General features: G+C 38.5%; 4 protein-coding genes, 1 non-coding gene and 1 pseudogene across 8 annotated transcripts; 5 read left to right on the top strand and 1 right to left on the bottom strand.

The window, feature by feature from the left end:
• The first annotated feature begins 597 nt into the window (after positions 1 to 597).
• LOC125473785 (mediator of RNA polymerase II transcription subunit 30-like) lies at positions 598 to 2142 on the top strand. Its single transcript, XM_048577093.1, has 3 exons — positions 598 to 1079; positions 1622 to 1720; positions 1875 to 2142. The coding sequence occupies exons 1-3, from the start codon at positions 693 to 695 to the stop codon at positions 1971 to 1973; spliced, it is 585 nt and encodes a 194-aa protein (XP_048433050.1). The 5' UTR covers positions 598 to 692; the 3' UTR covers positions 1974 to 2142.
• A 439-nt stretch (positions 2143 to 2581) lies between these two features.
• Positions 2582 to 4835, top strand: LOC125473752 (annotated as a pseudogene).
• Positions 4836 to 5274: 439 nt separating this feature from the next.
• On the top strand, positions 5275 to 6726 carry LOC125473684 (U11/U12 small nuclear ribonucleoprotein 25 kDa protein-like). Of its 2 annotated transcripts, none has more exons than XM_048576926.1 (4): positions 5275 to 5699; positions 5838 to 5934; positions 6140 to 6239; positions 6460 to 6726. In XM_048576926.1, exons 1-4 carry the CDS (start codon positions 5474 to 5476, stop codon positions 6553 to 6555), a joined length of 519 nt encoding a protein of 172 aa, XP_048432883.1. In that variant the 5' UTR covers positions 5275 to 5473; the 3' UTR covers positions 6556 to 6726. The 2 variants fall into 2 exon arrangements, with proteins under 2 accessions (XP_048432883.1, XP_048432850.1); XM_048576893.1 differs by having other exon boundaries at positions 5291 to 5699; positions 5829 to 5934.
• LOC103927301 (high mobility group B protein 9) lies at positions 6699 to 10474 on the bottom strand. Of its 3 annotated transcripts, XM_009336212.3 has the most exons (7): positions 9678 to 10473; positions 9427 to 9505; positions 9152 to 9320; positions 9024 to 9038; positions 8834 to 8932; positions 7391 to 7770; positions 6699 to 7069 (listed from the first exon to the last, which is right to left on the bottom strand). In XM_009336212.3, exons 1-7 carry the CDS (start codon positions 9842 to 9844, stop codon positions 6965 to 6967), a joined length of 1014 nt encoding a protein of 337 aa, XP_009334487.2. In that variant the 5' UTR covers positions 9845 to 10473; the 3' UTR covers positions 6699 to 6964. The 3 variants fall into 3 exon arrangements, with proteins under 3 accessions (XP_009334487.2, XP_009334494.2, XP_048432728.1); XM_009336219.3 differs by lacking the exon at positions 9024 to 9038 and having other exon boundaries at positions 9678 to 10472; XM_048576771.1 differs by having other exon boundaries at positions 8834 to 9320; positions 9678 to 10474.
• Positions 10475 to 11850: 1376 nt separating this feature from the next.
• Positions 11851 to 11922, top strand: TRNAP-UGG. The gene has a single exon. It is a non-coding gene; the product is annotated as a tRNA-Pro (tRNA).
• A 1273-nt stretch (positions 11923 to 13195) lies between these two features.
• Positions 13196 to 14477, top strand: LOC103927325 (ganglioside-induced differentiation-associated protein 2). The gene is made up of 3 exons (XM_009336237.3): positions 13196 to 13518; positions 13675 to 13942; positions 14120 to 14477. The coding sequence occupies exons 1-3, from the start codon at positions 13374 to 13376 to the stop codon at positions 14367 to 14369; spliced, it is 663 nt and encodes a 220-aa protein (XP_009334512.2). The 5' UTR covers positions 13196 to 13373; the 3' UTR covers positions 14370 to 14477.
• Positions 14478 to 14809: the final 332 nt, after the last annotated feature.

Below are 14809 nucleotides of genomic sequence, written 5' to 3'. Positions count from 1 at the left end.
AATAGCGATGTACTCCAAAAAAAATAAAAAAACTTAAAGTACTTGAGAATTCGAAAGTAGGGTTTTGACTTGGCAATAGGAAACATAATAAGCGGCAAATATTCTAACTTTTATTGCACTGCAGTTCCTTAATTGGAAGTTTGAAAAGAAAATCTTCAACTACAACTACTAGAGCAGCAGCAGCAATCGTATCAACAAGAAGAAGAGGACTATCAAATGCCAAGTTTAACCTCCGACAAACTTCCTTCAAATTGGACAACCTTGCTCCGACGCCAGCAAGTTAATAAACTTCATGTACGCCATCGCCACTTTCAAACTAAGACCTGCAGCACGGTAATGACGGATGAGGGTTCTTTGGAACACATGATTGATGAGAAATAACAAAAGATGGTTGTAGTTTCAGACTAATGTAGCTTTAACATCATCTATTTAATTTCTTTCGGTAGGTTACTGCCGAAAAATAGTGATAGTTCGGTCGAACGTCCCCGAACAATATTTGAAAAAATAAATAAACAGTACAAAGACCCAGTAACATAAGATCCACAACTCCCAACACCTAAAAAGCTCCTGTTTTATTGGGCTTTTGGCCCATCTGCCAAAACACTTTTCATCTCTCCATCGTCGCCCTCTGTCTCTCTCTCGTCTCAGAATCCTTCTCAATCATTCGTCAACAGACAACAGAGTCGAAAAGAATGGATGAGAAGGATGCGAATGAATTAACAGCAAGCCCTAAGACGACGCAAGAGCTAGCAATGGAAGGCCAGAAGCATTTGGAAGAAACTATCGAGGCAGCTTTCCAGATCCTCTCCTCCATGAACGACGAGCTCTGCAACCCCACCTTGTGGTCCACCACCGGCACCGCCTCCTCTAACACTGCAAGTGGCCCTTCTTTCCACTCAAACGGCGTCAATAACGGCGATTCGTCTTCTTCTGAAAACACTTCTTCCCATCAGCATGGAGACTTAGTTGGCGCTGGTGGTCCTGGCACCGGAGGAGCTCTTGAGGAGGCTCGATTTCGGTATAAGAACTCTGTGGGCTTGCTTCGTGCCGTTCTCGCTGCAATTCCCAACTCTCAGAAGGTGATTTCAGACACCCTTTGCTTTAATTTGGTTAATTTTCCATACTTGTCAAATTAAATAGTGAAATTGCCTGCATAATCACGTTTATGTATTCATATTTAACCAATGCCAATGATTCTATAAGGTGTGATTTCTTCAAGTGTTATTTGTGTGATGGAGGATCCAGTGCAGTGTTTTTTATTTACAAAAATCAAGAAATAAATTAAGTTCTTGATTGATTGAACCACTGTGTTGAACTGGATGAGTAGAGATTTCTGTTGATTTTGTGTATGAAAGTGACGAGCTTTAACCACTGAATTGAACGAAATGTTTGCTCCGTTTACCCGTAATCCCAAACTGCGTGAAATGCAGCAAATGCTTCAGTGCAAAACTTGGAATGTTATAAGAGTCAATACTTGAGGTATATTGTGATCGTGAATAGTTGTTTGTCTTGAGTTTATGTGTGTGTATGCATCTAATTGGAATGATTTTATTTCACATTGAGATGTCATAGTTTGTGAACCTTATAGTTAGCTAACGTACAGTTGTAAATTTTAAAATAGGCAACATCCAAAACCAGTTCAACTGCTGTCGGTGCAGAATCAACGGCAGATCAAGCTGAAATTGACAAGTTGGATGAGCGAGCCTCCAATTTGAGAAAGGTAAGCTTGATGATTTCTCATATACCATGTCTAGAAATAGATTCGCTAGTGGAGGGGTTGAACTTTGTTTGGAATTTTTAATCTTTGAAGGGCGCTACATTTCTTGCTCCAATATTTCTGTAAAAGTTCGTACTGACATTGTTTTTCTTTGTAGGAGCTTACGAACAAGAATGTGTACATCAAATTTCTTATAGATCAACTACGGGATCTTATCACTGACATATCAACGTGGCAAAGTCCTTGTTCCGTCTGATTTCAGAAACAATCTTCCTGCAGGTGATGCTGCTTTTGTATTAAGTTTGCACAATCAGTGAAACCTTAATATCCTTTGATTGTGTACGTTTTCCAATCAGTTCAGCGAGGGGTTTATTATGTTTCAATGTCTGATTTGAAAGATGTATGGAGAAACATCAGTTTTCCAAGTCTTCGTTTCTCGTCCTGTTGGTGCTGGGTGAAATTGTTTATGTGCATGATTCACTGCTGTGCATCATTTTTATGGGTGAGCGGTTGAGATTTAACTACATCTTATTCGTTCTTTACTGTCTTTTGATGCTTAGGAGAACAAAGCTCTTTTTAATGCTAGGGTGATTAGGGTTACTGGGCCGAGCCCTGTTACATTAACCCAATTCATCTATTCTCGTTTCCTTATTTTCTTTAAGCTCAGAAAGGCCTTTAAAATTGTTTACTTTGTAAAATTCTAAAGCTACTTATAAACCAAATTCTCTTTGATAATTGAAAGAAGTTAAATGACCAAATTAACCCTGTTTACAAAACAAACAAAAAATAAATAAAGTTAAAGTTATGGGCAATATAGTAAATTAAACATAAAAATAATTTTACTTTTTTTTTTTTTTTTCTTTCAAAGTCTTACCCAAATAAGCATTTCAGTTGCTCCTATTTCTTATTCCACGTTTTCCTCCCAAACAAAATAAACATGAACCAAAAACGAGCTTCCTAACTCCTAAAGGCAGCTAATTTATTGTCGATCATACGCTTAGGACTCATTCATTCACTGAAAGAGTAGAAGAAGGATACACTTATTTCCCATCATAGGGCTTTCTATCTATAGATTAAGCCATTACCAAGGAGCTACTTCGTTCATCACTCAGTTGACTGAGGGGTAGATCGTGTCGATTAACTTGGTCCAGCAGCTATTCAATTGAAGATATGAAGAGCCTCTTCAACGAAGACAAATCATTTAAAAGTCGTCACCAAAAAGCTTTAGCGAGCATTTTTTTTTTCTCTCCGTTAATTATTAGCATGTGAGTCGCACATTTGAGAGTAATTTTATCTTTTTAGCCTCACATGTAAGACTCACGTGCTAACAATAAATAGAGTTGACAGAACTTATCCTAACAAACTTTACCACATAATTTTAAAGCCCAATTTTTGTATTACAAAAACTATCTTCTAACTATCATGTCACTGCTACGACTTTTAATCCATTAAGCCTTAAGAAAAAGGTAAAAGTAGACTAAATTTGCAAACTAAATGATGTGTCACTAATAAAAAATTAACAAGTTAATTAATACTTAAATAATAATCTAATAATTAACTTTTATATCATTTAGGTTACAAAATTTAACTTACAAATTTAGTTTCCTACCCTTACTCATAAAAATACTCGTAGGCTTTATCTTTGTAAGTTTAAAGGGCTTCTTTTGTTAGTTAAGCTAGGTGGTGGGCCCCATCAAACCCACCATTTTGGAAGAGCATCTTACGTGGATTTAACCGTACATCATGCAGTCAATTTTTATTAGATACTATTTGTGTTTAATTTTAAATAAAAAATCAAATAATTTCTAACTGCACGATAAATAATTAAGGGCTAAGATATGAGGATCCTAAGATTTGGATGGGATCCAATTCCCACCATTTTAGCAAGGGATAAAGTAGAGCAGCTCGTTGTCCTTTAGTATGGTGTAAAACAGGACACGAAGTCAACTAGAAACTCCAAATTTCCCATATAATTTATCCAGAAAGAGATAAAAACCCATCCAATCTCAAAGCCTAAGTGCAAATCAAATGGCGACTCGGGTGAAGGTGTACGGACCACCGTTGTCGACGGCGGTGTCAAGAGTATTGGCCTGTCTCCTTGAGAAAGGGGTGGACTATCAGCTCATTTCCGTGAACATGGCCAAAGGCGAGCACAAGAAGCCCGACTATCTCAAGATTCAGGTATCGTTTCCTACATAATATAGCGCATGTATAATATATAATATGTATGTATTATACATTCTCTAACTCACAGACTCACGTTTAAGCCATTTGGACAAGTACCCGCTTTCGAAGACGAACATATCTCCCTCTTCGGTATATATCCTAATTTCATTGTTTTACTAATTCGGCAGCGCATTCCTAATTATGGATAATTTCATTGGGAGCTTGCATTTTAATATATAAATTTTTATACAATTTCCATTTAGAATCCAGAGCCATATGCCGGTACATATGTGACAAGTATGCAGATCAGGGAAACAAGGGTTTGTACGGAATGAATGCATTGGCAAAAGCGTCAATAGATCAGTGGCTGGAGGCTGAAGGGCAGAGCTTCAGCCCTCCGAGCTCAACGCTGGTGTTTCAGCTTGCATTCGCGCCGAGGATGAAGGCGAATGCAAGCTGAAGCATGACGAGGGAGTGATAAGGCAGAATGAAGAGAAGCTTGCCAAGGTGCTGGATGTGTACGAAAAGAGGCTGGGTGAGAGCCGGCTCTTGGCGAGAGATGAATTCTCGCTGGCTGACCTGTCTCACTTGCCCAACACGCAGTACCTGATTAATGCCACCGACAGGGGAGAGCTGATTACTTCGAGAGAGAATGTGGGAAGGTGGTGGTCTGAGATATCGAGACGGGAGTCGTGGCAGAAGGTGGTTGAGATGCAAAAGCCTACCTAATTAAATTTGATCAGCGTTGCAGTTAGTTCACCTAATCGCAGACTTTGAATAAATTAAGTGTTGGTGTTCTTCAACCAGAAACCTTGTTAGGTTTTGATGAGTTTGGAGACTGTTTTGGTAAAGAGTTTGCACTCTCTGGTTTTGCCTTACGAAATTATGTTTGGCAGAATTCTTTTGCATGTCCTGATTAGTTGTACTATGTATAATGGTTTTTCTAAATAAATTCTATAAGGTTCTCACTACTGCTGGATATGTAACGATTTCTTGTTAAATTTGTCAACCGTTTACCTTCACAAATCAATTTTCTAATTGTCTTGCTAAATTTGTGAATTTATTTCTTTAATAAAATGTTCTAAATTACTCTAATTTATGAAGAGAATAACTTAAACCAGGTACATCGTTTTAAATGATGTAAAGTACATGTTGCCGTTGGATTTCATCAACGAACTAATCTATCCTAATTCTTTAAAGTAAATAGAGGTTTACACAAATGTTAGTTGGTAATTAACAATAGAAAGTAACTCAATTCTTTTATAAGCTTATGCGAGGTTTTTAACCTTTCGATGCGAATAAGTCTTCTTATTTTCGAATGCTCCCTAACTCAAATACATGGACAATAAATACCAGGTGGCATAAAAGGTATGCGACCGTTGAACTTCACTCGATCTTAACTACTTAATTTACTCCTAATTAGGGTAAGTATTCTGGTGCAAGTGGAAATGAAACACCCTCCTCCCCACGTGGCTTGAATGCACCTAGCAAAGAAAACCAAAAAAGAAAGATCCCGCGAAAAGCCATTGGCAGTGGGCCAGTGGCTTCTTTTCTTTCTCCTCTGCTGATTTTCCTAGAGACCAATCGCCGATGGAGTCAGATGCGAAGGGGAAGGGGGAGATAAGCGTGGAAGGATACAAGGAAAGCAACATAAAGAAAGCCAGGTTGCAGTCGACGCTTGCTGCCCTTGTCAGTGATCCTATACTTTCCGACGTTCCCAAAAAACCAACCTTATCCGATGTTGACACTCTCATCAGCCTCGAATTGGGCAGCGCCATGCGCATCTCCGTCCTAAAGCTCGGCGGCACTTCCTTCGGTCGGTACTATTCACCTTGGCATTTTCTCGAACACTTCATCTGCCAACTTTTCATTTTTTTTCTTTCTGTATTTATTAATGTATACTAAAGAAAGAAACTGATGCATTTGATTTGGGTTGACTGTGAAGATGTGGCAGTGATGAATTCTTCTACGATGAAGGATCTTAAGCTTGCAATCAGGAAGAAAATCAATGAGATGGAACAATCTAAGATGGGTCACCGCCACATTTCATGGTAAGTTCAATATTATTCTGTTTGTGTTTGAAAATGAATATGGTTATCTTGTCATCGTCTGCGGGTTGCTGATATAGCTGGGTCGCTTGCCCTTGTGACATTTTAATGTAGTTTTTCCTTCTTTCCGGCTTTACGCCCCTTTGTCAACCAAAAAGATGGATATGATAATTACATTTTGATTTTGATTTGATGTGTTTGCAATCAGGAAGCACGTTTGGAGGAATTTTTGCCTCTCATACGACAATGAGAAGCTACTAGATGACAGTGCTCCAGTTCAGCATTTTGGCATACACAACCATTCTCAGGTTTCCCCTCCTATTTGGAATGCTATCCATTCGAATTGTATATCTATATTCTGTAAGATTGTTACTTAATTTAGGCAGGCTTATAGCAATGGTCGTTGAACTATATCTGGATTTGCATGTTGGGTTCTTAAGTTCAAAGTCTTCCAGTTTCACCCGGAGTTGCGTCCTTGGTATTTTCCGTCATTCCTGTCTATTTAATTTCTGCTATCCATGTTCTCAGATGCCTTTTGTTCCTTATATTGCGCCCAAGGATTCTCGTAAGCATTCGAAGAGGAGGAGACACCGCTTCTTTCACGGCCTCAGCAAGCTTTCTTGATGCTTCATAGTATTAGCTTGGTATATCTGCTTTTTCCTTTGCTTAATCTTTCTTGCAGCACAGTGATGCGCAGCTTATGGTTCTTTATTTTTGTAAATACACAACATTCTGTTTTCCCCCTTGTTTCTAATGGATTAAACACATTTTGCAATAAAATGAGATATCAATGGAGCTTCATTTCATACAAAAACTGAAAACCACCCTCAGAGCAAAATACAATAAAAAAGATCGAAACAAGGAAGGAGTTGCTAAGTGCATAGTGCATTGAAAGTTTGAAACTAAAGATTGAGATTTAGATCATTTCTCAGAGTAAAATGGTTGCAAAAACTTTCTGTTTGGAAACCACAGACTACTACATTATTCTCTCGACAAACTTTCGAAAAGCTAACTCAAACTGGAATCGACCTAGTTAATTTCCATGGCCAGCCTGAATCCTGAGCTGCAAACTTTCCTTGTACTCTTTCAACTCTCTCTTGTATCTTTCTTTGTCTTGCAACCCAATGTTCTGGTAAACCTGATAGTTGACAGAAGAATGCGATAATTATGTATATGAAAGAAGGAAATTACGCAACTACGTATATATATAGGAGCAGCTAAGTTGGGATCCCATTCTACTGTAGCAAAAAGGGGATGGTGAAAGGACTATTGTAGGGGGCCTATAGACCATGTATTCACCGTAAGGATCTCGTATATATTTCACTAATTTCCCTTTTTGCTTCAGAATACAAGGATCCTATACGGTAAATACATAGTTCCTACGGGGCCTATGTCCCCTTTTTTGAAATAGTATAACAGACGCCTGCTACAAGTATATAGGTTATCCGTTTGTAGTTACCAGCCTCTCTTCTGCAGGGAGTTTGTTCCAAGACTCGCCAATCATCTTGGTAAATTCCCTCTCTCTGTTTGGGTAGAGGGACTTGAGCTTGAAATGCGTTTCAGCAAAGAAGAAATTGTAGCCGCTCCGGTTGGGTTTTGGGTAGTTGGGATCTGTCCTCCTCCTTGATCTCCTCCTCCTCCTCGAACCCGCAACACGAACAGATCTTTGTGGGGTGTAGGGTACAATGGCATTGACAGGTTCGGGGGATGAAGTTGGATTAGGAGAACCGGCTAGAGTCTGCTGGTTAGGGTGGTAGAGTACTCCACTGAGAGTCTCCGAACCGAATTTCACCGTTACGAGATAGCCGCAATCGAATTTCCCATCAATTGTTCCACTACCTGAAAAAAAAATTCACCATGGGCATGTTATTATGCTAATTAACCTTAATTAAGTTCAAAATAGATAGATCACAGGTCTAGATCTTAGTTACATGCTCCAAACAAAAACCTCATTTGTGAATGATACGAGGCAACATAATTATTCGTCAAAAACGTGGGATTAAAATGGTCTCACTCCCATATCTGTCATGTCATATGCGTGGGGTGATATCGATCCATCAATGCATATTGTGAAATACAAAATGTCTGCCAAAAAGTTAAAATTTTATATGGAGCCTGCATTGCTAGGAGCCGCATATTTGTTACATAAGATAGGAGTGGGGCCCTGGAAAATAAAACTCAAATCCACTCAGCTTTCTACATGCACATAATTTTAAATAAATAAATAATTAAAAAGCAACAAAAATGTCGTAACAACAACAACAAAACTTAAATTCTTATGTTTATAGCCTTATTCTTCCCTTGATAATGATGTTGCATTATATTATTATCGAAACATTATAATTGAAACTATTTGATTGAGAATTGTTATCGACACTCTAAAAATCTCATTCTACACTCCAAACTTTCTATATTCAGAAAGAAAAATACACTTGTGACTCCAAAAATCTCATTCTACAATCCAATCTTTCTATATTAGGAAAGAAAAATACACTTGTAAGGAGTGTAAATTGAGATTTTTGAAGTGCTAATAACACTTCCCATTCGATTTTGTAATATTCTTAAAAGGTCGTCTTTAAAAACTTTATTTAATTTGAAGATTGTTTAGTCATCCATATATGTTAAATAAATTGACAGCTATGGTAACATGTAACATCCTTATGATGAATCGTCAACTTTTTTAATTCATATGGTGACCAAAACCGTCTTTAAATCGAAAATGCAACATCCTCATGATAAAGCTTGCTAAATATTCCTTTTAAATAAACAAGAGTATTAAAAAAATACGAAAATGTTGGGGGGCAGAAAAACCATATCAAACATTTGTGGTGAATGGTTGTGTGATTGAAATCACCTTATCCGATATCATTTTGTATCGAACAAAATGAACCCTATAATATACCTTCATCAGTGACCAAAAGCGGACAACCATTTATCGGTTTGCTCCCTTTGGCCCCTTTGCCTTTGGGGGAATATTCCACCAGCGCCAGTTCTGGTTTCTCTGCATACTCAGAACGGTTACTAATAAAATGGAAGATGCTGAAACAAAAACTAAAAATATAAAGGCAAAAGCCGGTAGAGCAAAAAGATACCGGAAAAAGGAAGCACTTATGAGCAAAAAGGTCATGATATCCGCAGTCCAGATACAAAAAGCAGAAGCCAATTGCTTCAGTAGAAAAAAGAGGGTAAAAAACCAGAGCAGTAAGAAGTAAATGAATACCTGAGGGTGTTGGGGTAGATAAAGGACCCTGTGTCCTAAAATAGTGAACCTGTTCGTAATGGTAGAGAAGGGTTGAGTAGTGTTTCCTCAGCACAAACGATGCGCTCGTTGTTGTGGGGGAGAACATGAAAACACCTCCCACTTCCCTCCATTTCTTCTCTGCAACTACCTACATATATAATTAACACATTTGAATTTCTTTTATCTTTTTTTTTAATTGAAAACAATAATAATTCAACGTAGTGAAATGATGAAATCTGGATAAATAGCCAAACCTTCTCAAAGCCACCCCTCCTTGTTACCTCCACATATAATATGTGCAAATCTAGCTCCTTCCCTCCGATCACAGGAACCCTTGAGGAAAAAAAGGCAAAAGATACAAATATTAGAAAGATGGGACAAAAAGCCACGTTATATAAATTAATTTCTGATCATACTCAAATCCCCAACAATAAATTAATTTTGCGGAGCATAAAATTAAAAAAAATAAAAAAAAATAGGAGAAGGAGAAGAAGGGTAGGGTTACATAAACTTGGAGGTATTGATCATGAAATGGAAGCGCCGGAGAGTGTCCCAAAAAACAACAGCGTTTTTCACGACCTCCTCATGAGTGGCAAGTGGTGCTGGATAATGCACACCCTGCAGCTGCGACCCCCCATTCCACGACTTCCGTCTCCCCGCCACCGGCGACATCTCCTCCTCCTCCTCTTCTCCGCCACACCCTCGCCGGAAAACCACCAACAAGGATAAAAGTAAAGAAAACAATAATGAGATAGAACAATTTTAAGTAAAGAGTGAAGAGTGTATGAAGGGTGAAGAACGCGATGATTTCCGGAACAAGCTTAAGGTGTAATTAAGCAATACAGTAAATACTCTGACCAAAGCTGTTTTTCAATAAATTAAAAAAAAAAAGAAAAGAAAAAGAAATTGGGACGCGTGAGATGTAATGTAACGCTTGTGCCAAACTGGTTTTTTCTGTCATTTCGAAACCTCCTCTTACGCTAATTAATTAATTGCTCTTTGTCTCTCTCTCTACTCTCTCTCCCCTCCGGGTAATGTTTGAGTTGTTCGAAGACTGACATCTCTGCAGCTGTACGTAACTAGCTTGCTCTCTCCGTGTAATATCTCTCTGAGTACAGAGGAGAGAGAGAGAGAGAGAGTGATGGAAAGAGAGGAGGAACGAGAAACCTCACTTCTCTCTCTTGTCTTTGTGCGAAGTCCGAGAGAGGAGGTTTGACATGCACCCTCAAGGGGAGAGAGAGTAGAGGGGTTTCTGTTGTGCCTATGAAACTGTTGACTGAAACAAAATCTTGGCGTACATCTGCTGGTAGATATCTGACCACCCTTCTCTGATTGTTTCCAGTGCATTCAACCCCATCGGGAGCTTATCCATGCACGTTATCTGGACCGTCGATTAAGTTTGACTATTTGACTCCGGTCCATACGCTGTTTGGGGCCCGGATTTATCCATTGGCAAATACCAGATAGTACATGTTTGGTGGTTTATGTGCATCACTGCATGGTGGTTGAAGATTGCCGTGCGCGAAAACCCTTTTCATCATTTATGCTGATCGGTCTCATTTTATCTCTCCACTACTTATCAATTATCATTAATAATCCTGTGGGAGTAACATTTGCCCCCTAATGTTTGAAGAGTAATTTTATTCTGGTAGACAAATCATAATGTGATATGTTTAAGATATAGTTTGTGTGATTTTAATGAGGTAGTTTTAAAATTCAAAAGGCTCAACCCCCAGCACCGCAGTACATATTGTCTAACCAGAGCTATGGTAAATATTGTTTAACTAATGTTGACTTCAATGATGATAACAATTCCAGCACTCGGGCGCTTCTGATGAACAATGGTTCTCCGTTTACTATATTTAGAATAGTAGTTGACCTCTTGGGGTAGGTCAACTGTATGTCCTCTATTTCTTAAAGCGATTCTGGGTTGTGATGATGTCTATTTCAGACCAGTAATGATTTACAGTTAAGTTAAATAATGGGATACAATTGTAATTATGGTATTTAAAAGTTTTTTGCCAAAAAAACCGCAATTTTATATCATAATTGTTATGTTTGAAATTAAGAAATTTTAAAGGGTTAGTTTTATGTACGCATCATATAGTGATTTATAGTTACAAAGAAACGAAGTAAAAAATTCCCCTATAATGGGATGCAATAGGAAATTATTGCCTTTAAAAGTCATAAGGATGAAGTAAATCCAATTTTTTGTCATTTAGTACTGTAGGGTAATGATATTCTTATTTACTTATAAATGTAAAATCTTAGATTAGACTCACATGAATGTCAATTTTAATACCAATTTATTATATAACTTTATTTAAATCCCCCACTCTCCCCACTTAATGCAACTATGTAAGGGGGTGGATGCAATCATGTCATCTTCTTCTGCCCTTCATGGGCTTAAAACTGAGCCGAAATCGATAGCCCAAAACATATAGTTTGGTCAATTTTCCCTGTTTAGTACTATTCCATATGTGGTCTCTGATAATCGATAGTAATCCAGGGCTTAATATCCAGTGCTCGAAATGCCTCGTAACATTTTGGAAGCAACTCCAACTTCTTGCACTCATTAGATGAAGGCTTAGCACAGCATGTTTTGTTCTGTTTTGTTTTGTTCCCCAACTTATAATACCTTGAATATTAAAGTTCAAAAGTTAATGAAGTATCGATGAGGGCATTTGGTCTAGTGGTATGATTCTCGCTTTGGGTGCGAGAGGTCCCGAGTTCAATTCTCGGAATGCCCCTATCCTTTCATGTTTTCCTATATTCTTCAACTTCTTCAACCTCTTTTTTTATCCATGTAATACATCACATATGTCTTCTTCAAACGCTTATATAGATTAGAAGAATGGATTTCAGATATTCATTTGATAGAGACCTCTATCATCGTTTACTTGATAATTAATTAAATATTAATATTTGCTGCGTAGCTCCATCTCCATGGCGTAATTCCAAAACTAGCTCCATACGACACAAGCATGGTGGAAGTGGGACTCTTATCCCACCAAATGAATGATGAGTCCTGTTTCTGTTCCTCATTCCTCCCAATTGGATAATGGATCCAACTCCAACCATCCAACAGCCCTTTCCTTTGTTTTGTTTAAGGGGAGGGCGAGCTCTTATATACATATAATTAAATAACAAACTTGATTAACCATCCGGCCACATTGTCAAGATGTTGTCATGGACCTTTCAAACGATGCATGCTACACCTTGTTGTATATATCGTTTAGCTAGGTACCTAATGTATATACATTAGATTATAGCCTGTTGATCAATCGAGATTCAACGAGTAGTAGTGGGTCTCTTTCATTGCCAAAACATTATGGCTTGCTTTATCTGTTTCATTTTTCAACCATACACACTTGTTTTATATGGACATATCTATCAACTAATATCGATTTGAAGAGCATGGTCTAGTTGGGTTAACATCCCTTATTTAGAGATTTGTTTCCTTAATCCTATTGCAAAGATTGAAAGTTAATTTATCTTGGACGCGTAAATTTCACAAATTTAAATGTTGATAAGTGGAAGCATCTAGCATTTCATATGTAAGATCAATCCATTTCTAAGTATACAAGGTTATGGAATTGTAATTTTTTTTTCTTTTCAAAGTAATGGAATTGTAATTTGTTCTTACTATTTATCATAAGTACAACTATGAACGTAGACGATTACAAGTAGATCAAATATCAACCATCCATTGAATCCAATATCCATACGAATTACGATCCAAGAGACCAAATATGGGAGGGCACTCCACATCCACTGGCACTTTGCAAACTTGGCAAAGTAACTGCACCGAGTTACACCATGCATTCAGAGTTAGCCAGACTCGATCGGCTCAATATCCATTCGGAAGATTCTTAAGAATATACCCTCCTCATTGTCCTCAGTGCCCTCCCTCATCATTACCATCCATCTTCCATCACGCTCGTTTGATTGGGCCCCATTAACCATACCCTAATCTGCAACTCCTTCTCCTCACTATATAATTCAGACAAACAGAAACCCTGCATGCTTTGCACTTTGCCGCAACACTTTATCATCTTTTCCCTCCCAAAACTCAAAAGCAAAAGCAATCCTTATCCCTCCCTCTTACTTTTTCACACTTTTGGTTTTCCGTTTCCAGAAATTATTCTGGTTACTTTTTCACACTCTCTAGAGTCTATCGGGAAAGTTCAGAATTGTAAAAATGAACCATTCTTCTCCTCCTTGTATACCAACAATCTCAATATCGGACCAGCAACACCTCCTTGAGAAACTTCAAGTCTTTAAGATCCAAGGCCGGGACAAACATGGTCGAAAGGTTCTTCGCATCGTCGGAAAGTTCTTTCCAGGTAATTATTCTCTAGAATCCGTACCTTTTTATTTTAGTGCTCTCCTTAGTTATAAGCCGACGCTACCAAACTCAGACAAATATTTGTTACTTAATTAGGACTTTACTAATTGGGTACTCTGAATTTACTATGGTTATGTTAAATGTTCATGACCAGCTCGAAGCGTGAGCAACGAGGCTGTGAACAAGTACTTGGAGGAGAAAATATTCCCAAAGTTAGGTGACAAAGCCTTCTTCACGGTGGTGTACGTTCACACAGATGTGAATCGCGGCGATAACTTTCCCGGAATTTCAACCCTGAGATCCATCTACGAGGCAATTCCGACCGCCATCAAGGATCGCCTCCAAGCCGTTTACTTTCTTCACCCAGGATTGCAGGCCAAGCTCTTCCTTGCCACCTTTGGTCGTCTCCTTTTCACCGGAGGGTACGTTACGTACGTAAAACTAATTTAAAAACATCAATGCATATTTAATTAGGATGATAATTAATACGACAAATATTAATTAACAATTTTATCAAACGTTGACCCACGGGCCACGGCGCATGTTAGTGAATGGTAGTGGTGATGCGTGGCTTGTGGTTTTTATTGGTGGAGCTGCAGGTTGTACAAGAAGCTAAAGTATGTGACAAGGCTGGAGTTTCTGTGGGTTCAGGTGCGGAGGAATGAGGTGGAAGTTCCGGATTTCGTGTACGATTACGATGAGCAGCTGGAGTACCGTCCGATGATGGACTATGGATTAGAGAGTGATCACCCCAGAGTCTACGGGCCTTCCTCTTTGGCGTCTTCTACGACATCGTCCATGCTGGATTCGTCTGCTGTGTCTATGTACTCCATGCGTTGTATTGCCTAGCTAGGTTGCACCTATATTGGAGGATACCAGTTTGCGTTAGGTTGTTCACAGTAACTTCAAATTGTACAAAAAATTCAAGTTTGAAAAGAACCGGTTTGTTTTCTGTTTCGTACTCAGTGCCTCAGTTAAAATGTCTGCGCTATAATCGCATTAGACTCTCTACTCTAGAATCGGTTGCAAGAAACCCTTGTGCTCTGATGCGTTTTTGTTACAAGTGTTTTTACTAAAAAATTGTACCAAGCCCTTCTTGACGCAGGTGCGAATCCAGAAAACGATTCAATGAGCCAACCAAAGTTAAGTTTTTCAGTCAAACAAAATCAAAATCGCTTTTGCCCTCCCTATATATCTGTTTGGACCCAAATTTACATCATCGGTCCGTGCAATCAAGGCCGTTGAATGAGCATAGCTTCCAATTGTCGGATAGAAAAGTGAAGATAATT

The sequence above is a fragment of a genome, unplaced genomic scaffold (genome assembly GCF_019419815.1).
Source record: "Pyrus x bretschneideri cultivar Hongxiangsu unplaced genomic scaffold, Pyrus_bretschneideri_v1 Contig1, whole genome shotgun sequence".
Classification (NCBI taxonomy): Eukaryota; Viridiplantae; Streptophyta; class Magnoliopsida; order Rosales; family Rosaceae; genus Pyrus; species Pyrus x bretschneideri.
Note: the sequence above shows the minus strand (reverse complement) of the source record. Positions and strands in the feature narration are given on the sequence as shown.